This window comes from Sesamum indicum, linkage group LG2, assembly GCF_026168435.1.
Source record: "Sesamum indicum cultivar Baizhima isolate 11 linkage group LG2, ASM2616843v1, whole genome shotgun sequence".
Lineage (NCBI taxonomy): Eukaryota > Viridiplantae > Streptophyta > Magnoliopsida > Lamiales > Pedaliaceae > Sesamum > Sesamum indicum.
Window position 1 is genome coordinate 22,830,053 of NC_142658.1, and position 25,316 is coordinate 22,855,368.

General features: G+C 36.5%; 6 protein-coding genes across 7 annotated transcripts; 2 read left to right on the forward strand and 4 right to left on the reverse strand.

Annotated features, from left to right (window-relative positions):
* The first annotated feature begins 273 nt into the window (after positions 1-273).
* Positions 274-1,099, forward strand: LOC105156667 (photosystem II reaction center proteins PsbY, chloroplastic). Its single transcript, XM_011072871.3, has one exon. It carries the CDS (start codon positions 422-424, stop codon positions 1,013-1,015), a length of 594 nt encoding a protein of 197 aa, XP_011071173.1. The 5' UTR covers positions 274-421; the 3' UTR covers positions 1,016-1,099.
* Positions 377-6,714, reverse strand: LOC105156668 (uncharacterized). Its single transcript, XM_011072872.3, has 6 exons — positions 6,512-6,714; positions 5,979-6,046; positions 5,060-5,906; positions 2,786-4,939; positions 2,145-2,199; positions 377-1,826 (listed from the first exon to the last, which is right to left on the reverse strand). Exons 1-6 carry the CDS (start codon positions 6,651-6,653, stop codon positions 1,691-1,693), a joined length of 3,402 nt encoding a protein of 1,133 aa, XP_011071174.2. The 5' UTR covers positions 6,654-6,714; the 3' UTR covers positions 377-1,690.
* A 581-nt stretch (positions 6,715-7,295) lies between these two features.
* Positions 7,296-12,041, reverse strand: RGS1 (REGULATOR OF G-PROTEIN SIGNALING 1). Of its 2 annotated transcripts, none has more exons than XM_011072873.3 (11): positions 11,844-12,041; positions 11,091-11,211; positions 10,942-11,005; positions 10,742-10,826; positions 10,150-10,223; positions 9,790-9,981; positions 8,888-8,976; positions 8,488-8,726; positions 8,248-8,372; positions 8,012-8,133; positions 7,296-7,885 (listed from the first exon to the last, which is right to left on the reverse strand). In XM_011072873.3, exons 1-11 carry the CDS (start codon positions 11,918-11,920, stop codon positions 7,679-7,681), a joined length of 1,395 nt encoding a protein of 464 aa, XP_011071175.1. In that variant the 5' UTR covers positions 11,921-12,041; the 3' UTR covers positions 7,296-7,678. The 2 variants fall into 2 exon arrangements, with proteins under 2 accessions (XP_011071175.1, XP_088732108.1); XM_088875982.1 differs by having other exon boundaries at positions 11,091-11,198; positions 11,844-12,034.
* A 3,723-nt stretch (positions 12,042-15,764) lies between these two features.
* On the forward strand, positions 15,765-20,484 carry LOC105156670 (two-component response regulator ORR26). The gene is made up of 5 exons (XM_011072876.3): positions 15,765-16,168; positions 18,016-18,168; positions 18,286-18,669; positions 18,773-18,849; positions 19,232-20,484. Exons 1-5 carry the CDS (start codon positions 16,039-16,041, stop codon positions 20,249-20,251), a joined length of 1,764 nt encoding a protein of 587 aa, XP_011071178.1. The 5' UTR covers positions 15,765-16,038; the 3' UTR covers positions 20,252-20,484.
* Positions 20,485-21,418: 934 nt separating this feature from the next.
* On the reverse strand, positions 21,419-22,478 carry LOC105156671 (small heat shock protein, chloroplastic). Its single transcript, XM_011072877.3, has 2 exons — positions 22,053-22,478; positions 21,419-21,965 (listed from the first exon to the last, which is right to left on the reverse strand). Exons 1-2 carry the CDS (start codon positions 22,297-22,299, stop codon positions 21,493-21,495), a joined length of 720 nt encoding a protein of 239 aa, XP_011071179.1. The 5' UTR covers positions 22,300-22,478; the 3' UTR covers positions 21,419-21,492.
* A 334-nt stretch (positions 22,479-22,812) lies between these two features.
* LOC105156672 (transcription factor MYB20) lies at positions 22,813-24,355 on the reverse strand. The gene is made up of 3 exons (XM_011072878.3): positions 23,661-24,355; positions 23,416-23,545; positions 22,813-23,315 (listed from the first exon to the last, which is right to left on the reverse strand). The coding sequence occupies exons 1-3, from the start codon at positions 23,791-23,793 to the stop codon at positions 22,895-22,897; spliced, it is 684 nt and encodes a 227-aa protein (XP_011071180.1). The 5' UTR covers positions 23,794-24,355; the 3' UTR covers positions 22,813-22,894.
* Positions 24,356-25,316: the final 961 nt, after the last annotated feature.

Consider the following 25,316-nt stretch of genomic DNA (forward strand, 5'->3'; position numbering starts at 1 on the left):
CTTAATATTTGCGTTTTTTGTTTACATGGGCCAAGGAAAGATCCCTACACAGTCCCAAATTTCTCAATATGGGCCAGAAGGCCTGCAAGAAATCTCGGAATGGGACTGCATTTCTGGGCTCAGGATTAAAGAAATAGCCATCATTCATCACCAAGAAGAAAACATGAGCTCCGAACAAAGATGAGAAATACTTTGTGATAAGAAAAGCAAGGTGGGGTATGTAATATGAGGTCTATATCCCACCAATCACACCCTCTGGATAAGAGAACAATCCGGAATCCGCTCTCCCATTGGATCTCATGTTTCCCCCCTATTTCCTATATTCCATTTCCAAACTCCACAATACTGCAAAACTTTCTCAGCACTGAGCACTTGGTCTTGATCATCATCAAGAAAAAACGCAAGAGAAACAAGCACACAAATGGCAGCTGCTATGGCTACATCAATGGCTATTCTCAACGCCAAATGCTTCAGTGCGAACACCAAAAACATCAACACTTCCAAGCCCACAAGACAGACTTCTCTCCTCTCCATGCACAACTTACCAAAGGGCCTCTCCACCAACTCAAACCCTCCACACAACGCTGTCGCTATCACCGGGACTGCTATTGCCGGTGCCATCTTCTCCACTCTCTCCACCGCCAACCCTGCCCTCGCCGCCCAGCAACTAGCAGAAATAGCTGATGGAGACAACCGTGGCATAGCCCTTCTCATTCCTTTAGTCCCTGCTGTTCTTTGGGTGCTTTACAATATACTGCAGCCAGCCCTTAATCAGATCAACAGAATGAGGAGCTCTAAAGGTGTGATCATCGGGCTCGGGCTAAGCGGACTCGCAGCGTCGGGCTTCTTCCATCCGCCAGAGGCTTCTGCTGGAGAAATCGCCAACTTGGCTGAGGCTGCAGCTGATAACAGGGGGCAGCTTTTGCTGTTTGTAGTAGCACCAGCAATTCTCTGGGTGCTGTACAATATTTTGCAGCCTGCTTTGAACCAGATAAACAGGATGAGATCAGAGTGAGAAGAAAAGGGTATATAAGGTCATTTGTGTGCATATATTTGCATGTAATTGTACCAATCTGTTAATCAAACTTTTTCTTGCACAGTTTTTGACTGATGGCTGCTGCTCATTTTTCATAATCGGCATTTTCTGTTCAAGTACATATCAAAAGGATTAATTAATTCTTGGTATGATAATTGTAGTATTTATCTGAATTGTTTTAGATACGCAATATACTCATTAGATCCATATATAACCTCCTGATTGGAATATATACAATTGGGTATATTTTTGGGATTAATCCATACTTTGTCTAGGGATCTGAGTGATCATCCCAGAGATCTATGTATTGCTTGGACTAAGGTTCTGGAGATGAAAGTTTCATATTTGTCCTTAATGAGCACTCAGGTATGAATAAAGCTTAAGCTCATAAGAAGTCACAATGAACTTTTAGAAGTAAAACAGAAAACACGAGTGAGATAAATTTTCTTCTTAGAACAATAAAACTGTCGTAATCATTCAACAAAACTGATAAGTTAACCATCCGATGCTTTGAATCAGTTGCTCAGAAACTCAGGAGGAGAAAATGCTAATAGAAAATTATAATGTACATTGATGTACAGAGAGGACTACCACTTAAAATCAGTTCCCTGTGGAGAAAGAGAAGACGTCCTTGAGCAAGAGAAGAAGCAATGCTCACTGGGTCAGCTGACCATCAGGAACAAATTCCATCTGCTCTTGTTCATACTGAGATGCTATAAGCTTTGCCTTCTTGAACCTCTTAGAGCTTCTCAGAATCATATCCATCGTCATATCCTTTGAGGCAGATAGGCTAGAGCAATAGCCATTTTCTAGTTATAATCACGAAGGAGCTTAACAGTACAACACATGATCAATGCTAGAGACAACTGATGCATGCAATCTCTCATCAGTATAATTCATAATGGAGTCCAGCACTTATTATGCAAAACATGGATGTAGAAATAGAAAACGATGTAATTATATTTCACAACTATTACCATAGCACCTTAAAGTTCCTCTAACATGATGAATTCGTCATGTGAAAGGCGAAGGATGAGTAACTGGGTAGGCAAAGGGATCAGTTGTGCCAATAGGTTGGACTCTTAAAGGTTTGGGTTAGATGACTTACTCCAATTTTGACAAGCTTTCTCCACCCATGTGTCTTTCTTTTGCATTATTGGATCCTGCGACAGGGAAGATAAAACTATTACTTGCAGAATAATAAACTAGGACAAATAATCATCTAAACAAGTTTCGACCTCACATCACCTACGTCCAAGGAAGACAAGTGTTTCTCATGAGATATTCAAGTAGAACAAATGTAGCAGATGAACATGCTATGGCGATAAAATAGGACATGGAAATATTATTCAACTAAAATTTCTTTTCCCCAGCAAATCATTAAAAACTTAGCATTCGTGAAAAAAGGAAGTCAGTCTCGATATTGGTTAATTCTGAAAGCTGTGGGAGGAGACCATTTCTACCCAAGTCATAACTTCTCCCCTCCTGTCCCACCGGCCACCCCCTGCCCGAACTGCTGTGCATAATTTTCCCTTATATACTTTTTATTAAACATGCCGAGAATATTTATATTCTTATGAGGTGTGATGGACTTCTTGAGGCCGAAAAGGGGGCTTTATGCCCTACTACCTTCATATATTAGGTTTACCAGAAAGGAAAAGGTTTAGTTCATTAAAACCAGAGTGAAAACGCCGATCAAAAGGTTTAACACATCAAAAGCAGTAAATTTGAACTTGGATTATTGCATACCATAAGTATCAGAGTACTGGCTCAAGTCACTTTCCCCTGTTGAGTAGCCTGACAGAGATGAACTATCTGATGAGCTGTGGGTAGCAGCATCTGAATCATCAGCAGAATTTTCGACACTGTTATCCTGAAAAATGGCCCCTGATTTTGTGAACAAGCTCTCCTTTTGTGGAGTCCTCACTGCAATTCTATTGATAACATTCTGATCTTGTTGCCACCTTTTACTTCCTTTATTTTCTGGAAATGTCTCAGACCTTTTCGCTACTGATTGAGCCAAAGATACATTCTTCTCTTTTTGGCAACAAGATGCAGCAGGAACTCCATCGTGTTTTTCAGGAGCCTTCATTCCCCTCATCGCACTAGGGCTTGAATCTTTCACCTCGTTATCCGAGACTTCAAAAGATCTAGGTTCATTTTGATTAGAATTCACGGCTGATCTTCCATCTTTCCTGCCACTATCACACCTAACACAGGATTCATTTTCATTATCCTGGTTTTCATATGGCTTCAGTGAGTTTCGTAATTCTGTTGAGTTTCTTACAGAAGGTACCCCATTCTTTTTGGTTTCCTTCTCACTTTTCATCTCTTCATTTGCCTTGGTTGCTTTCTTTACATTGTTATTTTCATTTTTATCAGCAGTCTCGTGCATTTCGTCTAGCTTTTCTCCTTCTCTGTGTGATGGAACTTGGGATAAAACAACATGTCTGTCTTGCTGCTCAGAAGTTATAAAATTATTTGACTTTTCCTCAGTAGCTAATTCATCACCACCAACTTTTTTGTCCTTGGTTGGCAAATTTTCTTGGACATCTGATCCTGCTGGCTGCCTCTTCTTTCTTTTCTTTTTAACTTCTATCCCTATATTCTTAATACTTTGCTCCGCCTGATGGGGCTTCAAACTTTCTATCGGATTTTCTTTTTCTCCAGCCAGAAGATCTGTGTGGCAATTACCAGCAGAACTTTGGTTCTCTGTCTCCATCTTCCCCTTTCTGGAATCCATATCTTTCAGAGTTTGCAGTGACCCACCAGTTTGAGTCGATTCCAGAATGTCTGCATGATTTCCACTGGCATCCTGAATACTTTTACCATAGGCTACAGTAGACCCATCCAACAGTATCATCTGGTTGTCTTTTCCTTCGTGAAATATGTTCTCTCCCTGGTGAGTTTTATGTGAGAAATTATTAGTTGATGGACAAAGCAAAATAGAAGGGCTACTCATGCTATTACTTGTTTCCTCCTTGTCTGATCTGTGCAGATTTTTATCAGCAGACTTCTTGATCCCCCTCTTCTTCCTCCTACTTCCATTAAAGATTTTGGGTTCCGGATCAGCGTTTGGGTCCAACATCACTTCAGTATCATGGTTCGGATACAACTCTCTTTCTTCTTCGATTCCTTTAGCCTTCCCAGTTATTTTATAGGGCCCAATGCTCTCTCTCATTTTTGTTTCATGCTCCTTATCTGACATATCCTGAATCTTTGCCGCAGTCTTCTGGGTCCCTTTTTTCTTTCTCTTATTGCTATTCGATTTCGCATCCCCCATTATATCATTGGCATCCATCAATACAGCTGATGAATTTGGTTCCTTGATGGTATTATTGACCTCATACAGTTTCATGTCAGACTGATGATTCAAAGACAAGTCTCTATCCTCTTTACTTCTCACATTCAGGTCAGTTTCTGCAGTAGAGAAGATGCTATCAACTCGTTCAGTCTCATGGTCTTTTCGAGTATTCCTTTCGAAATTTAGCACAGCTGTAGGATTCAACTGCATAGCGTTGTTAGCATGTTCTTCATCATTCCCATTACAAAATTTACCTCCAGATTTGTTGGCCTTTGTTTTTCTTCTATTGCTATGTTCCACCTCCCCTTTCGTCACTAGAAAATCATTTAGTTGAACGGACTCCCTGATATTTATATCAGCTTCTCTCTGATCTGAAGTTCTCAAATTTTCAGACAGTTTCCGTACTGGGTCATGGTTCAGAGATGATTCCCTTGGTTCTTCCTCTATGTCTGGCATATTGGTTTCCTTTTCTGTGCCACTAATAACAGGTAACTTATTCTTCAAGGAAGATGCTTCGCCTTTGACTTTGGACTGAGAAAATTGAGTGAGAATATCAACTTTCATATTCATATCATTGTCAAGTTCATGAATATCTGTACCTGTTGAAATTGCAATATAGTCAGCAGAAAAGATAAACGCTCCCTAATCTTTACCAGAATCAAAACAACAGAAGGTAATTAGAAGGAAAAGCAGTGCTTCCACATGTTTAGATTGCTAACCTTTTAAAGGAAAGGCTGTTGTCCCAATCGTTCCTTCTAAAGGTAGAGATATGCATTGTTTTCTCTGAGGCACTTGAGAAGGTTCAGATGGGACATCTGCATGAAAATCTGTTGTTTTGGACAAGAAGCTTCTATTTCTCTCATCATATTCTGGAGGAGAAAGCCCAGGGTCGGCAGCTCTGTTCTGAGGCATTTCCTCCTTTCTTGCCTTTCTTTTCCTCTTCTTTCCTTGTGCACTTGTGTCCAAAGTAACACCCTTCAAATTTTTTGTTAGAACATTCTGGGCAAGTGTATTTTTGGGTTTGACAGCAATGACGTTTTCTGGCAGTTCGCTCTTTAATGGGAGAATTTCAGACTTCTCTGTGCTTTCTGACGTATTCCTTTTTGCTTCACCACCCAAAGAAGTTCCCTCTACCAACGTAGTTCCCAACTTATCTTGATTGTGCCTCGTTTTACTCTTCTTCTTGGTAGGAGGCTTGGTTTCTCCATAATTTTCCATTGATTTATTTGGAAAATCTGTATTCTTCTCGGAACATTTCTCAAGCTTTAGGCCAGAATTCAGTTCTGAAGTTGCGTTCTGTCCAGTACCACCATCCGGCGAGGGCATTTGGAAGGTTGATATTACATTTGCATCCGAAACCAAATCTCTGCAGTGGTCCTCAGCTATACTCCTTGTTTCCATCATCACATCATTACTTGTTCCAGGCTTGTAAGATTTTTGTTCTAAATAATGCTGTGGAACCCCAGAAGCATCAATTGACAAGAACCAATTTCCTTTTACTCCGTGAAACACATTCCAAACAAGCATGAGATCTGGCAGACGATAAAAGTTCCCCCTGCGTTTTACCTACCCAAGTTTCAAATATCATCAGAATGAGATGTTCACCCAACAAATATACCTCCAGAAAGCCACATATACCTTTAAAGAATGGATCTCAATCTCCCCCATTTTTGGAAAGCAACAAACGTGCTCCCGCATTATCTTCTCTGTGCAACAAACCGTATACAAGAAAATTAGTTTGAAAGAAGAAGACAAAGGATGGTCTCCTAAGCATGTTTAGAACATTTCTTACATACATACATAATAAATAACTCGAAAAACACTATTTTTCTCAGTTTTTTCCCTTCTTAACAGATCCTACTCTGATCGGCTTTTAAGCTTAAAGAGTCTAACTTTGTTCAAATTTAAGGAATTCATTCCCACATTCCATCCTTAAACGAGTACTTTTTTAACACAAGCTTCCAATCTCCAATCAGATTAAAACCAAAACCATGCACAAATTTTTGACATCTGAATTATAATAATCACTCCAAAGTAACTATGTGCAAGCATTCATAAGCACGTACACTACGTGCATCAGAAAAAATGCACCAACAAAATCCGTTTAACCAAACAGAGACAATGCAAAAATTCACATAATTACGTGTAAACAGAATGCAACAAAAAAATACTTTTGAAATCCGAAACCGTATCAGAGTTAGATAAGATCACAGCGAGATGGGAGTCGAGGCTGGTGTCCACGAACACCGGTCTGCACTCCGCCGCTGCTGGTGCTGTATCATCGGAATCCCGATCACCGTGACGTTCCGCCATCAATGATATCACAGTCGTCGTGATCGCGTGGTTGAGCTCCCGTTCATGAGGATTTTGAGGTCGGTTTTTGGGTTTTAATACATAAAAGTAATATTCGAGTACTAAAAGGTAAAATTTGATAAATGTGGATCCGGATCGATTTATTGGGCCAATCTTATTTGGTTTCATTAGAAATGGACTCTCGGGTAGAGTTTAAGTGGACTAGACCCAACATATTTGAAACTTTTTTTTTTTTCCAGGATAAATTACAACGAATTTTCATAAAATTTGTTAAATTAGTAATTACAAATACCTCATTGATACAACATAAAAATAACTTTGGTATATTTCTAAATATATATGAAATGTTGAATGTGGAGTAAAATTGATAAATTTACATAAACTTTTTAGTATAATAATATCAGCATTTTCTATTCAAATTTTAAAGGAAAATAAAGAACTCTTGAAAGGAGTATGTATGTGAAATTTTAAATTTTTTTCAAAGAAAATGTTATTTTAATTTTTAGATAGGATCCAAATATAATTAACCCAAAATAATATGATTTTTCAAGAGCTTCCCCCCCCCCCCCGGGGGGGGGGGGGTTCCTCAATAGCACGTTCTATAGTGGTTGATTTAGTTGTTTTCTAATAACACGTAAGAGATCATATGTTTTAATGTAAACATAACTAGAGGTAGCTGCTGTGATTGCTATTAATTGTCTGTACATACGGTTACCTACAAAACTTTGAAGTATAGTGGTTTTTCATTGACACGATGCCCGTCAAGAGTAAACACAAGCTACAAACGTTAATTTGCAACGGGTAGTTGCGGTCCGAATAGCATATTATACACAAGGGACTGGCAGATCACACGTCACTTACGCCTCAGTGTGTGTGGATCTCCGACCACTTTCATGTCCTCTAAGCAACTATTGACAGGAAGAAGTCGATTCTTGTATCAGACCGAGAAACTCTTCATGCTTGTATGAGGACTAGTTAGATGTTGTATCCCAGAAGCATAATTATTATCCGTGCTCGTCATTGCATCATTGCAGCTCAAAATCACGACTACTGGAACTCGACTTTCTAGGACTATGTTCTTGGTGAAAAGGGTCGTCAGCACAATGAACAGAACTCAGCCTGTGTGAGAAATTCCACCCACTCTGTTCTAGCTCAGAGTCAACTGTTTTAATTCTGGCCTCTTCTTTCAGCTTCAAGAAGAATGTTGATAACCAATAATCGTTTGCCAAATTCTTCAAAAATAAGTGATCGATTTCAGGAAGGGAGAAAGCATACAGTAAGGAGGTAAGAGAGGTGAAAAACTAATTGGCCTAGATCAATTCAGCGTGTGTGGATATGAAAGTTGAGGACAAACGAACCATTTTCATCAACTGCATCAACTCATTTAGCGCATTTTTAAAGAGGTTGGGGTGTGCCAAATCGAGCGTAGATAGAATTTCTTGTCGACAACGATGAGAAATGTTCACCTCCATTGTTGCACCTGCATTTGTAAATTTATGAAAAACCAAACCTAAATAAACAAGGATAGATTAAATAGAATGCAATGATGATACGAAGACAAAAAGATCTGTTGTAGAAAGGAATAACATTGTACCCGGAGTGATATATGTGTCAATAATATGCCGTGCCATGTAAACTCTTCTCACATGATCACTTACTGGAATTTTGTCAAGCTGTTGCACCTCCTCATAGAAATGGACACTCTCCCCAGCCATACAGCTGTATTTGTGAAACATAGGCATTACTTTAATATCATAATGCAAGAAACAAATGAAAATTTAAAAAAAAAAAAAAAAAAAAGAAAAAGTATATCTAACACTCAATAACTGAATACCTATCTGCAAATTCCATAAATGAGTGACGAAATCTTCTGTTCAAAAGAAGCTTCTCCAAAGGTTCATTAGAATCTACCAACTGCATCAATTCCCTTTGTGCTAAAAGCCCGCTATCAGGTATACCTAGCGCCCTGCCCATCATACTGTACTCCTGTTGGTCCTTTTTCCTCAAGCTCTTAAGTGAGATAAGAGGTTGTGATATGGATATAGAGAAGAATGCCACCACAAGGACACTTGTCTGGGAAATAATTATTAAGAATGAATCACAAAAGAGAAATGCATGATTTGCAAAATGAGAACCTAAAATGAAGTTGATGATCAGATACCAAATCTTACTCATCCAAAGATATAGACGAAAGGAGTATAACTACATAGTAAGAAAAACCAGGCTAAGCATACCATAAGTAGTACCAAAAATCTTGAAATGATTTGAACCAATGAAATATCTTCGTGAATCTCATTCAGAATGTAAGAGACCACCCATATGCCTGTTAAGAAAATAATGAAGGCCATCAGTGAACCATTGAGGTATGTACACATGCAGCAGAATAGAAAATCACAAAGAAGCAACTCCGGGTGTTGTTCAATGTGTGCATTAAATACTTTCCTATCCTTACTTTCAGTTTGATATTCTTATGTTAAATGCCCTTTTCAAATGAGTAAGGCAATTTATTTCCTCTTATAAATTATTAAGATGTGCTATCATTTTCAATCAGTCATCTGCAACAGAGAAATATAGAAGTTGATACATTTCTAATCCAAAGATCGTTTTAATAGCAAGCTGTTACTAAACAGAATTCACTCTTTTAGGTGGCTGTGCCCCAAAGCAACAATTGTAAACTCTATACTGTTGGGATTTGGGAAAGCAAAAAGGCAATTCCTTTTACATTTTGCTGTTACCTTTTCCCTGATGTTGAGTCATAACAGGTCGCATGCTCAGCAGAGGAACTCATGACAGTTCAAAGTGAGAGCATGTAATTCAGAGAATTGAGACAGCCAATAAGTTTATGCATTAGAGATTTACAATTTGTTGTTTCACCACTCTCAATAATGCGTCTTTCCTCTGAATATCCGCAACAACAATAATTACAGAAGACATTAACAATCCATGAGATCAACTGCGTTATAGGGAAAGCTTTCCTCAGTGTTTGCTTGGCTAAAAAATATGCTTCTCTTTAATTGTCAAATGAATTCATATGGCACGCAAAAAACTAGTTGATGCACGCTGTTTGACCAGGAAGATAGATATTGCAAATCATGCCATAAGTGCTGAACAGAATGTACGGGTAGACATGATGTACCAATGGAACACATGGAGACCAAAATTCCTCGCCAGAGCTCCTTCAGCTCTTGGAATCTAAACTCTATATGTCGAACAGCTCCTGTAAAACCAACCAAAGCAGCAACATACAACGCATGAAGGCAGATAACTGGGATGATCCAACGAGTCCCCATGTGACAACGGCTGTTTAGAGGCTTGTTGACATGAATAACTACATCACCAATTTTTTAATATTAATTAGCAAACAATGATATAAGAATAGAGTAGGATAGGTTCCAAGAAATATTTATAAAGATCGAAAGATATCCTAGTGAAAACATATTCTCCATGTAACCAAAAAAAAATAACTAGAAAAGCACTTTTACTTAGTGGTCCTTACATGTTGCACACACAATCCAGGGTAGGAGGACCAGTGGAAGAAGTACAAATGATCGAATGGGTGGCAAACGCCTCCTGAAAGTCACAATTATCAAGAGGATTGAATCAGTAAGATCGTAAACAAAAATGTTTTTATATCTTACAGTTAGGTCATTAACAATAAAGACAACATAGATTACAAAATCGTATGACAAGTTTATGATAGGACTATGATGGTTAGAAACGGGTATTCCTGATTGCACTGAACAAACAAATAAGAGCAAAGCAGAATGAAACTTCTCCTTTTACTACTTTCATATTTTTCTAGATCGAGAATTTCAAACAAGTATATTTTGGCAGAAGTCTTTGGAATATAAAACTAAACCAGAATTGAAATAATTTTGTTTATCAAAAGTAATGATTATTTGCTTATAACTCTTGTTATACGTACAGCATTTATCAGAGCAAACATGAGATTGACTAAGGGCACCCTCCTCATGGGCTGAGCACATGTATTAACCTCTTAACCAAGTGTTCAAACAATAGTTGTTTTGTAATTCACTAATATTCAAATGCATCATGACTTTCCCATTATTCAGAAAGATTTCACTTACTTAACAAATATGTTATATAGTTGAAAAGCCTGTACAATACGAGAGCTCAACAGCAAGCCAAATCCTAGAGGACCTTCGATCCAAACTGGCAGCAAATGAAAATTTGGATTATCAACTAATGTGTGAATGATATTAACAAGACATCCTAGACAAAAGACATAAACGAAGATGCTTTTGTATTCATTCTAAAGTGAAATTACCAGCCCATATATAGCAAGAGCGCCACCAATACCTTCTTCTGAACCTCAGAAAACCGAGGGCCATCTGTATAGGGAATATCCAAATTCCAACACGAATAAAGATACAGCTGAAGTTATCTAGGAGAAGAAAGAAAAGGACAATATTTTACCACAATTGACAGTAAAAGGTTGATGCTGGCAAAAACTTGAATTGCTACAAGCCAAAAGCTACTGCCTTTAGGTCGTGGAATCTTGTGAATGAGATATGGTGCTGTAGCCTTAGCAAGAAGCCTGTACCAGATCAGCAATATATTCAAGCAAGCCAACAAACTTCGTATATGTATCGCCAGCAATGATCATGAGATATATACATGTGGTTCTAACAAATAGGGTCTAAAATCTTCCTAAAAATCATTGGGACATGCTCGGAAAATGAGGCTACAGTTAGAAACTAGAAGAGATGAAAGAGACAGATCAACAGTCTGTGTAAGCATAAAGCTATTAGAAACAAAAATCCAACCTTGCAGTGCCTTTCTAACTTTGTCCACCATCTATGTAAAAATTTTGAAAATTCCAGTAAGTAGAGTAGCTCAATTTTATTGGTTCTCTTTTTTCCTTCAAACCAATCTCCATAAAAATCCTTAGAGGGGTTAGTTCCAGGCTTATAATTAATTCTTTAATCTCATAACAAATCACCAACCACAGTTTTTAATTCGCCATACCCTCCTACACACAACACATAATATATTACAAGAAACTCAAGATACAAATCCAATTTCCGTGGCAACGAAACCTATAAAATTGTTGAGCCCACTTGGAATCAACTGAAAAAAGTAAAGCGCCCAGAGCCCCTATTGATCATAATGCACAACACAAACAGCTATTTACAGAGAAAAAACGTGATGAAGAGATGGACGAATTACATGATGATAGAAAGAAGAGAGATGGAGAGGGCCACATAGTCGCTGGGGCAGCCTCCTTTTACTGCACAAGTCGCCATTATCAGATATGAGCTGCTTTGCTCTGTACTTGTCACCAACTATTTGAAGAAATGTCGCATAATTACGTAGAAAGCAAGTCAACACTCCACATGATCCTTGTTTGACTCCAAGATTTGGGTCCTGCAAATACTAATAAACAATTACTTAAAGAGTTTTAATATTTTATAATTCATTCAAAAAATAACCAAGATTTGGGCCTACGCTTTTCTAACCTTGTTGATTGGGGTGTCCCATGTCAAGGCCCATTGGGCCCAATAGATCCAATTTCTCTTTGGGCTTGGGCCTGCTAATGGATCGACCCCCACGATGCAAAATTAAGAAATAAAAAAAAAAAAAGAAGAAATAGGTGGATTGCCTAATTCATCTTTACAAGGCATATACCATATGAATTATTAAAAATAGCATCTTGGAAGGCAGTTAAAAAAAGAGGGTTAGAGATAAAAAAGAATAAAAGTGTAGCAATCAAGAAACACATGAGCATCAATAAGAAGATTTTGAAGGGTGAAAAATTCTGAGTTTGAATTAATAGAATAAAAAAAAAAAGAAAAGAGTGCACTCAAAGAGAAGTTGCATGGAGTTCATCCTCCCAATATGTTAAGAGCCAATCATTCTCCAATTCTCCCTTTAGCCAAAAGGAACTTGTTAGTGGGCATTTTCCTTTTTTGAGCCCATTCAGGCTTTCTTTTTTTCTAAAACCTACCCCACTCCCAAAAGCCATCCCTTTATTAAACCCCTACCCTACTCTTTCTATACCAATAAATATTAAATACTCTCTCTCTCTCTCTCTCCCCCCTCTTCTCTCTCTCTCTCTCTCTCTCTATATATATATATATATATACACACACACACAAGTATCAATTTGTTGTTGTCTTTTTTGCAAGAAATCATCACCATTAATCTTCCAACAAAAGTGAAATGCCAACGTGTATGGTTCAGACTCCAAAACTCTTGATTAGGTCTGAGTTTTAGTTGTATGTTGCTGTTTGTCTATTTTTGTAACATTTTTCTTTTCATTTTTTATCCTTTTACATATGTCGTGCTGTAAAATTAGTGATGTATATGAGGGAAAAATTGTAAATTTTGAACTCCCAAATTATTTACAATTAATTATATTTTATTTTGGGAAAGAGGAAGTTTGAATTTATGGTTGGCATTTTCCTTTTGGTAGTGGCTGAATTCTTGACATGACTTTTGGCAATAAAAACAGAAATAAACAAGTAATAAAAATGGAAATGGTTGATCCACTTGTGAACCTCAAACCAACACTTGTATATATATATATATAGTGTTGAATTGAGTTGCTGATGATGCTGCAATTGCAATTGCACTTGCACTTGCACTTGCACTTGCAATGTGTGTGGAGAAAATCAGCAAATGCTTCACTACTCAATAGTGCAGACCTTTTCATTTCTATTTTTAAATATATATATATATATATGGATTAAATTAAAAAAAAAAGGAGAGAAGATAGTGTTTTTGCAGCTGCCACCTTATCAGCTGCTTCAAGATAAAGATGGATCATCATTAACTTCAAAAATTAAATTCTAACATATCAAATAATTATAGTAAAGTTATTTACTATTTACATTCAAAATGATTTATGAATGAAGTAAAAGTAGGCAGTGTTTAATTGAAAAAGAATTGATGAAAAAGAGAGAATTGAATAGTCCTCATCCACATTCTTAAAACAAGAAAAATAGTTTTAAGTAAATGAGAATGTGCGTGAAATTCACGCCCCAACAACATGGAGACACACCTTAGCTACTCTGCATGCCCCTTTCCATTAACACATTCATATATATATTTATTTTAAAAAGAAAAGCATGCTAATTTATGTATGGTATTGGAATTCAGCTAATGCAATTGCAGAATTATTCAGTAGCTAAGCCCTATCCTACCAAAGTACACTAGTACAAGCTGCTTTTGATAGTAGGGTGAATGATTGGGCATCTTGCTAATTCATTAATCTTGCAATTAGGGTTTTTTTTTTTGGTGATTATGTATTGGTGGAATTGTCTTTCTTTTTTGGGTTGGGAACATTTTGAGGTTTAGTAGTTGTTGAGTAAGTATTGGTTCAAGTAAAGAAAGTTGCACCAAAAAAAAAAAAAAAAAGGTTCTTTGTCAACCAATTAAACCTTCATTTCTTGCACTAATTAATAATAATACATAGTCGATAGTTTGCATTCTCATTGAGTTCTCAAATAGTTAATTTCTCTCTCTCTCTCTCTCTCTCTCTCTCTATATATATATATATATATATATATGCAAAAGTTGGGGGTTAAAGCTGAAAAGACATTTTTATGGGGATGGTATATAGATTTTTAGTTTAAAGATTGCAATATTATTATTATTATTATTATTAACAAACAAAAATACAGAGAGAGTTTTTTTTTAATTAATTTTTATATATGGATCAAAATATTGTTAAAAAAGACAGACAATTATAAAAGCTGATCAAGTTATTATCAGTGCGGTCTAACTCAATTAGCAATATTGAGACCCTATGACTAAAAGGTTATTGTTTTGTAGTAGTTGTTGGCCTATTGTAATAGTAGTTATTGATTCGTTATACATATTTGATATTGATAATTCTAAAAAATTAATATATATTTAAGATGTAACTATAATCGATTTACTTTTATAAAAAAATGAAGAATTTATTTTATTTGTATAATTTAATATTAAAATCAATATCGAATTCCTGAGTTTCATTTGGAACTATAATATTTTGGTCATTATGATGAATTTTTTATATAAATTGGACCCCATATTTTATCAGTAAATCTAAATCCTTTCATCTGAATTTAATAAATTTGTCATTATAAATATGCAAGTTTTAATTAAAATTCATCGATTCAAATATAATTTTATTTTATTTTTTATAAAATCTAATGACGGGCTCGAACTTTAGAGTAAATAAATATACTAATTTTGCTTAAAGTCTTGAAAAGATTTCATAAACCCACATAATGAATCTCTGAATCACTTTATTTTTGCATCTATCTTGCAAAGTATTGGAACAACCATATTATGACAATGTCATTAACAATAAAGTATCTAAAGGAGAATTTAGTAAATACATTTAAATAATACAAACTTAGGTTCTATGTCAATGTTTTATTGGATGGAACCAAAACTTTTTTGGGTACATAAAATAAGGAAAGAATTTGCAAAGAGGTTAACATATATTCCCTAAGTTTCAAATTTCATTGGTCTCTTGATGCTGTTTGTTGATTAAACTAACTATTTCTTCAAATAATTAAATAATAAAATTCATTTTTTTTAAATTATAAAAATAATATAATACTCTCTAAATTAAGTTTAAACAATAATTTATATTTTAGGAAAAGAAATTTAATTTTGATATGTAGTAATACCCAAACAAATATATATATATATATATGGTTCTTGAAAATTTTATAATGCATATTAAAAACTGAAAATAAAAATATAAACAAACTGGCTAAATTTCAATAAATAGTACTATTAAAACCCTACAACTTATATTTATTTTTCAAAAATCCTATTTTAAATAAAATACTTTTATTTTCTGTTCCAAAATAAATAAACAACTTCAATACATTTGTTTAATTCATAAAAGTTTCAAATACCTTAAACTAGCGGAAAAAACATGTTTTTCGTTGTCATTTTTCTCTTTTATTCCGTTACCAAAATCCTAAGTCGAAGGACTATGTAAGATGTTTAGTTGTATGTCCAAATATTGATTAAAGCATAAACAACAAAGACAGTTATTGAATATTAATTTAGATGTTGGGATAACTGATTAAATTTAAAGGATGTATATACATAAAATGTTTGCATCGCTGGTATCTGTAAATGATTAAGTCCATAATTGGAAAACAGAGTACGGAGGATAGTGTGCAGTCTCCAAATAGGCCGTTAACTACAAGCTATATAGCCGGCGCCAAATATTCTATGTTCTCTTCCTGCTTCACTTAAAAATCCATAGACACTCTCTCTCTCACACCTTCTCGCACATACTATAATTATCTATATAGTATAATATATATACACACCCAACACGTATATGTTTGTGTAGCTCAAGTACTGATCACTCTTTTTGTCTTTTTTGACCTCAAAAATCTGAATTTTCTTGATGGATTCAAGTGGGTTTTCTTCACCAAGGACCGATTGTTTTCCGGCGGGTCTTCGGGTTCTCGTGGTGGACGATGATCCTACATGGTTGAAGATTCTTGAAAAGATGCTTAAGAAGTGCAACTACGAAGGTTTCTTTTTTTCTCTTTTTCATCCGCGCTTTCTAGAAATGCAATTGCCCCTTTTGTTTCTATTCGCTGTTCGTTGACTGTTTTTTGTTTTTATGGGTTCTCTTTTTTCTTTTTTTGTTTCTTTGTGGTGTGCTGCTTGATATGTTGATTATGTGTTTAGGAGTGTGTTAATGGGCTACTTAAATTTTCTCTCGAAAAACATATTCTTCTTTCCCTGGGGGAGGGGTTGGAGAGTTGTTTTGTTGGATTTGTTGCTCTGTTTTTGAGATGGTGGTAGTAATTACCTTATTATTGGTAGCTGAATGATTACTGTTTAGGGCTCAGAGTGTAGCCAAGAAGAAGAAATACATAAATTTAGAACCTAATGACTGTAGCAAATTTCACTTGTTATATGTGTTAACAGTATGGTTATTCCCAGTAAGCTTTATGAGATCAACAAGACAAACAGTTAGAAAAGAGGTGGGGTTACCTGTTTCCTTTAGTCAATTCCAACAATTATATCTGGACAGTGATCATCTTCCTACTGATGAACCCTTGTCAAATGCTCCATGGAATCACCACAAGTTTATCTTCCAACTTACATTTCCATCCAGTAATCACTGAACACCATAATGGAGTCTGAAGTTTATAATGATGGAAGAACACTGTTTGAGATAGCTGAAGATAAATGAGCAAATGCTTTTGGTGATTTTTCTGTAAGTTTTTTGCATTATTGCTCCATCTGCTACAAAAACAGGAGTCCTATACAAATGCCTGGAAACATGATAAAAAGCTTTACTCACCGAAGCTTGACTTACATGTAGAGCTTCCTGTGGCGAACCAAATTTTGTTGGACTAATTTACTAAAATGACTAACATGTTCTTCTAATAACAAATATCAGACAACACAAAGAGACTCCAGAGTAGTCTAATGTACCACCATCAATTGTTTGTTTAGTTGATAACAATTGGATAGTAGTCTTCTAGAGCAATTCTTGGATATATGCTTGATTGCTCTTTTACGGCGGTGGTGATGAATTTTCGGACTTTTTCCATTTGTTGATTACCTATCAAAGAGAATTTTTATCTAAAATTAGAAAAGTGATGATCATGCAATTCTACTTCATGACTGCACAAAACAACTGTGAAGAAGTTGCAGCAAGTTGCGTGTTACCACCGCAATAATTGAAGTTTGCCTCTTTGTGAGAAGTGCTCTGAGTTGGACTCCACTTGAAGTGGGTCTTCCATGGATATATACTTGGTTTACCTTGCTTTAATTGAAATCTATTTATTTATTTTTTCAAAATTTCAGCATCTCATGCGATTTTCCCCTGCATCTGTTATTGAACTTGATGAGGAGTAGCCTGCATGATGATGATCTACTCTAGGAAAACAGTTTTACCATTAGCAACCAATATTCATTTTTTTTCATAAAACCATGGTCTTGTCTTGTTAATGCGTGTTCAGGGAATTATTTTATTGATACATATTGCAATAACTAAAAATATCTTGTGAAAGAGTACTCCAAAGTCCAAACTATTAATGCATTTGGATGCCCAAAACCTAGCAAAGTTTCAGTATGGGGATTTTTCAAGCTATTACATGTTCCTGCATGATGTTCGAAACTCAAAACAGAAAATCTTTCACTGTGGAAATGTTTAACTAATATTTCTGCATCAACATAATTCAGTTGTTTTCCCAGTCATGTTCTCCATAAATAGGATGCTTGTGAGCTGTGGCAGTGTAGCGTTTTCCTGTGTGGCGGGTTCTTTGCATATTTATATTTATCTTCCTGATTTCCTTCTTGAAGTTGAAAATTACTACCAGTTTCCCAATACTTCTCCAACTGTTATTTACATGAATTTCAGTGACAACGTGTAATTTGGCAAGGGAGGCCCTGGACTTGCTCCGAGAAAGAAAGGATGGCTTTGATATTGTAATCAGTGATGTGAACATGCCCGACATGGATGGCTTCAAGCTTCTAGAGCATGTTGGTTTGGAGATGGATCTACCTGTCATAAGTGAGTTTTGCTGTCCCCTGTATCTGTTGGTGCTATATGAAGCAGTTATCTTCTTTATAGTTTCAGTTTCCAAGTCTTCGTATTGAACTTTAAGCTGTAAACAATGAACCTATGCAGTGATGTCTGTGGACGGGGAAACAAGCAGGGTGATGAAAGGGGTTCAGCATGGTGCTTGTGATTATCTTCTTAAGCCGATAAGAATGAAGGAACTCCGAAACATATGGCAACATGTCTTCAGGAAAAGGATACATGAGGTAAGGGATATTGAAGGTCATGAAAGCCTCGAAGAACTTCAGATGATGAGAAGTGGAATAGAGCAATCGGATGATGGGTACTTCTTTAGTGGAGATCTGGTTTCAGGTAAGAAAAGAAAGGATGCTGATAACAAGCATGATGATAGAGTATGCGGTGATCCATCCTCTGTGAAGAAAGCGCGGGTGGTTTGGACAGTAGATCTTCATCAGAAGTTTGTGAAAGCTGTGAATCAGATTGGATTTGAAAGTCAGTTTACCATCTTCATTATTACTTATGAATCAGCTTAATCTTTTCCGAATCCTTTCACCGATAATATTTGTTTACTTGTGACATTATTTGCAAAACGCAGAAGTTGGCCCCAAGAAGATACTGGATTTGATGGGAGTGCCATGGTTAACAAGAGAAAATGTTGCCAGTCACTTACAGGTAAATGCAATCCTCTTTCTTTTGCTAAAGCGATAGTATTTATCACAAAGGATTGATGTTACCCGTTGTCAGCCACCTCTTAGTCTAAAGATTTGCCAGCATGGACTTATCTGTCCAGGACCAGGATCAATATTCTAACATCTCATTCCGCTGGAAAGAGATATTAAAGAACTGTTGGTCTTAGTCTAGGACAGGACAATCCTTGCTAGACCTGGAAAGCTGAGATCTTTGTATATTTAGTCATGAACTCAAAGTAGCCCATGTTTGCAGAAGCTTCTAATGTAACCTTTTCATAATCATTATCTGTGTTAATTTAAGAGGAGAAAGATCATGAGAAGTTACAATTTCAGAATCCCGACGAATTCTTTTTGAATGCTTTCAGAAGTATCGACTCTACTTGAGTAGGTTGCAGAAAGAGAATGAGTTAAAAGCCACATTTGGTGGGACAAAGAACTCAGATATCTCTTCAAAAGACCCCACTGGAAATGTTTGCCTGCAAAATTCAATCGCTCAGAATGCGACCACTGTGCAACAAAACATTCTAGCAAAAGAAAGTTATGCTGTTTCTGGGCAAAACATTCTGATCCATAACGATGAGCCAAAAATCTGCGAGGGAAACGGAAAAGTGATTCCTTCTATGCCGACGACAGTGTCCAAGAAAGCTTTATTCGGGGACACGGCTGATCTTGCAAAAAGCAGTACCTCAAGAATCAGTTTCAATCACTCTTTCGGACCACTGGATTCAGATGTAAAATCTGAACCTAAGATCCAAGCTGAATACTCCTGGAGCGCCGAAGTTCCATCGTTTCAGTTCAAACAAGAGCATACAGCACATTTCCATTCAGACCATGGGTTTGATCACCTTCCACTGCCCATGCATCACAACCAAGTTGATTCTTTGGAACGTAGTCTCGCACATAATCCTGGAACTTCAAGCAAAGAATCTGACACACGAGCACAAGCAGGACTCAACAATAGAAGAAACCAAGGCATCAAAAATGTAACTCAAGCCGAAAATACTGCTGCTTTGTTTTCTGTTCAACCTGAAAGCCACTTGACAGATTGTCATGCAATTGATCCAATCCAATGCTCCATCTGGAACTCAAAGAACCACTGCTTGCAGCAGAATCTATTCGATGATCTCCAATCTTCCCAGAGAAACTTGCTTGCTGGAACTGGATCGGCTCTTAGGTTGTGGGGTGAAGAATTCAATGATTATTCTTCTCAAGGTGATTTCTATCCACCGAATACTTTCCTTGGGAATATTGATCCATTTGGTTACAGTAATCACGAGCTCATTGCTGATGTGCCACCAAACTTGTATGAATCATTGAAGTTCGACTCTGAGTATCCGACTGATCCTGTGGAATATCCTATAGACCAAGGTCTATACATTGCATGATACTTTTACTTATTACTAGGATATGTAGTTTACTGGTTGGGTATCTTCCATTGAAGAAAGGTAACTTTCTAATTTACAAGTTACCTGGAGTGTAACAGAAACTATCTTCCGCTTTTGATGTAGTGGAACCCCTCGATGTTGCAGCATGTATCATAAGAAGACCGCGATACTAAGCATAATGAACAAGCATCTGTGAGCACTTGCACAAGAAGAAGGTGCCATGGTTAAATTCATACGTGAACACAAAAATTATGCGAAGTCTAACTATTCCTGTATATCTAATCCTAATCTGTGGTCCTTTTGTTTTTTTGGTTCAAGCCGCCTATGGCTACGGGATTACGTCTACTTAGGGAGAGGGGAATTCAGGGCTTCATTTCCATCAGATTAAAAAGAGACTTAAAAAAACCTTATTTCCACTTGTGGGTTGGTATTAGATAATCACCATCACAAGCCCACAAGATGAGAGACAAATTCCTCGTTTCCATTGAATTCTATACTTACCATCATAAGCCCCCATGATTGTAGCACATACTCACAATTAAGACGAGGAAACTTTGGGATGTTGCTCAAATCCTCAATTTTATCCAATATGGGGTGTACACATCATCTAACTGAGAAAAAATTAGGCTTATATGTTATCCATCATATCTGTTCAGAAAAAAAATTCTAACTAATGTATTTTCTTGATCAATCAACTGACGTGAACCTTTCAAATGATATCCTTGTTGTTAGGACGGTTGCAAAGGATTTTCCCTACAATGACATCTGTAACATTAATCCCAACAAAGGTATCAGCTCTGTGATTCAGACATTAAACTTTAATATCGAGTTGCCAACATATTGGACCGGATTAACTACTCAAATTCACAAAGATGGTCTTTTCAGGACTCAACCATCTGGAAACCCCATTGAAATGAAAATTGGCATCTGACGTGCCCTGTTGCTGAACCAAATTTCCACTCCTTACAGTAAACAACATTTCAATAAGATTAGCATACTTGATTTCTGGCTAGAAGACACTAAGTGACAATTCGACCTGTGTATTTATCCCATGAGCTGTCAACTAAAGACAGGTGCAATGATGTATTAATTGTAATAATAGACATGCCATAGAGATTTCATAGTTATACAGAAACCTTTCCCCTTGAAATGTAATGAACTCAAACATACAAGAAAATCACATTCTAAAATTGAAAAACTTTATATATATGATACATCATTTACATTCTCTTTATAACTTCTCATTCAACATTGATATCAAAAATCTTGGCACTGCTACTTGCCTTTGGTATGGTTATGTACAAGACACCATCCTTAACCTCAGCCTTAATTTTCTCAAACTGGACATTCTCAGGCAAAGCAATTCTACTACTGTACCTCCCATAGCTCTTAGGAGACCAATCCTCACCATTTTCTTCCTCATTTTCACTCCCTTTCTGGGGCGATTTCTCAGCCTTAACCACTAACATTTTCTCCTCAACCCAAACCTTCACGTCTTCTTTAGTCATTCCAGGCATATCGAACCTCATCTTGTATTCTGTTTCAGCTTCCTTGATCTCCCAGGGTGTTCTTCCCCTGCTGTAACCTACACTATCTGCTGGAGGCAACGGCGACGGCCATCCGCCGCTATAGGCAAAAGGGTCCTCCATCATTCTTTCCATTGTTTCCATCATTTGCTGCACTGTCCTAGCTGTTGGAAACCTGTCCCATAAACCTGGATAAAGCTAAAAGTAAGCTATTTTAAACAAAGAGAAAGAAAATGGAAATTTACATAAAGAAACTGTTGATCGAATATTCATACCTGTCGGGGCAACTGGCGCTGATCTTTTCCTCGGCTGCTGCTTGGTTGGTCTTTGAAGATGATCGAGGTTATCCCTGCCTTCGGCTGCCATAGCTCTGACTACATTCTGGGCCCAATTCCTGTCAGAAATTGGAGTCCTCAAGAAGTGGGAAGATCTTGATTGGAAAGGACTGGGATTGTGAGGAAAAAGGGCAGTTTGGGATGAGATGGGGTAGGAAATTGACAAGTTTGATAAACAGTGTGACATCTTTCTTCTTCTCCTCAGAGCTTCAACAATAAGCTTTTTGTTACAGGGTGAATTTCAGATTGCTGTCCTTGACTGTATGAGATACAGAGAGTTGGCTTCAGCATTTAAAGGGAAATTTGGACAGTTCTGGAAGGGATGGAGTAGCGTTGATTCACTTTCTGGACTTCTCCAGAAGTTCTTGGTATATACCTGTGGATGAGGATTGTGAACATGCTGGGAATTATTTCAAAGGAGGACTTTATACGACATCGTTTTCGTTGTTTTTTATTACATTATTGAAATTCGTTATGAGTTTATACTTTATGCATGTATATTTATCTAAATTTTCATAATACTAATCTGCATAAAAAAAAATATTTTCAATTTTTGCTTTTATTTTGTGATGGAATTTCATTTCCAGTAATAAATGTTGTTTTTAATTGACGTGAGACATTAGTCTCTAGCATTGCTTCCCGGCCAGGACATTGAGGAAAAAGAACCTATGATAAATTTTAAATTGTCTCACTCAAAATAGGAGGCATGTGAACTCAAAAAGTTGACAATATGGATAACATTGTTTGAACTTTACACCCAAGAACCATTTTCCTTGAATTTCTCATGGAAAGCTGCCCTCCAAGCAGCTGAAACCATCCCAGACAAAGGGGCTATCCATCCAATTCTGGTACAGATCCATGGGAAAATTCCCCACAGGCTCTTTGTTTTGGAACAGAACTGAAGACTCCATATCAAAAATCTTGGTACAAGAATTACTTCTGTCTTGATTTGAGCCACAAATCGGTGCCGACCCTTCTGTGTTTTCTTGCATTTGTGAGAATGAGACAGGTTCTTGATGAAATTCCACCTTCTGATGGATTTCTTCACTTTCTGCGGCAGAATATTGAGTGTTCTGCTCAATCGGCTTGTGGGTCGTCGGGTCTAACCCCATGAGTTTCATCTTCTTCTTGATCCTTGTATTCCAATGGTTCTTTATTTCGTTGTCAGTCCGTCCTGGAAAATGTGCAGCTATCTTAGACCACCTGATACATACCAGGATACAACATTGTCAAGAAATTATATCCGGAAATGAGTTAGAACCAAGAAAACGAAGAATTATAGGTATGATCGATGCTGGTTTACCTGTTGCCCAGTCGAGAATGAAGTTCAATGATCATATCTTCCTCTGCTTCTGTCAATGCGCCTCTCTTAAGGTCTGGCCTTAGGTAATTTATCCACCTCAGTCGACAACTCTTTCCACATCTCATCAAGCCTACAAAATTACATGCCTTAAATTGTCATACATCACACCTTTCATATGTAAATTTGCACAAACATGAAGTAGAATTTTCATCTGTTAGGACATAGAAGATATATATATAGCACACCTGCAAGTTTTGGGACGAGCCGCCAGCATTGTATTCCATTGTTGAGGATGAAGTTCATGAGCTTAGAATCTTCTTCCATCGTCCATGGACCGCGTCTTAGTCCAACCTTCTCGCAACAAGGTTGCCTTCCCATGACCAAAATCCCGTTCAGTAGTTGAGAATACTTGCAAATTTTATTACAATGTTATAACCAAGAATGCAGAAAAGAATTATCTTTTAGCATGCAAAAGTTAGGGTCTATATATTCATTCATGAAGAGTATTGTTTGCCGCAGCAAAGAAACCAAAAGAAAAGGGGCTGCTTTATATTGGAACCAAGATTCTTCCAGCTAATGCACAGATCAAACTACTGATTTCTTTATCAGCAGAAGCCATAATTGAGTCTTTTTTATGAAAAAAAGACAAAACATCATGCTTTATAACAAAAGGAATAATTGTGTAGTTCTATGTTACTACATTAATATTCAACTAATCAGTGCAGGATCGTTACATAGTTTGCACTAATGATTGAAAGTAGCCACTGTTAAGGTACATCGACTGCTGCTGCTAGAAACAGACGTGTGTCGTTGTCGTTGACATGTTTTTAAATTATCCCACAAAGTCTGCTCCCACTGAATTTTTGCAGAAAGTGCAAAGAACAAAAGATTTACAACAAGGCAGCTTCATTCATGGGGGGCAACTCTTCACTCATTAATGTTTGTTTCTCTATTTTAATTGTTTTTCTTGCAACTTTTGATTCTGCTAATGGGAATAATTACTCACCTTTTTTTATAATGAAACTTGTTTGTGTTTACGTTCTGTGTATCAAATCTTTATGTGATTCTTTTGAGTTTTTTTTTAGTTTAATTATGATTAGCTGCGTATGTGTCTTAATATATATTTTATATGCTTATGAGCATAATTAGTACGTGGAGTTTGAACAAACTTGTACAGCTTCCAGTTCCATGTACTTTAGTTCACTGTCTTGCTGATGATTAATCGTAGTACTTGATCAGAATTAACAACAAATATTCCTTCTTAAGATAATTATCGCACGATTAATGACATAATTATCTTGACTTTGATCTTGTTAAATCATAATACCTCAAAAGTCTTATATATACGGAGTTGACCTGCACTTTTAACATTATAAAAAAAATTATTTTATTCAAACACTTGAAAAATCTGAATAATTTGATTTGGGGAGGTTCATTTGGGCCATCGCCCCCTGTCCCCCCTTGCCAATTACTCGGATCTATTTATTTTTAATCATATTACATTGATTAATATAAATATATCTAATTTTCTCCGGGCCAATTAATAGCCACTAAAGGAATTATTAAATCTAAGGTTATTGTCCTTTATAATTATAATTTTACGATTCACTCCAAACTTTTTTCTTTTAAAATAATTCCCTTGATTGCGGCTATTTTTTCTTTCTTTTTTTTCTTTTTGTGGGTTTAGAAGAAATGGTATGAAGTGGAATATTAAGAGAGGTAATTAATGATTGCATTAAAGGATATTAATTGAGTTGATGCAGACAAATAGCAGATACTTCCGCCAGTAGTCTCTATTCTATTAATTAACTAGCTAAGATATTGATAAGGACCATCACTCTCCATTAATATTAAATAACAGCATAAAAACAATTAATATAATTAACACTAAAAAGAAATTT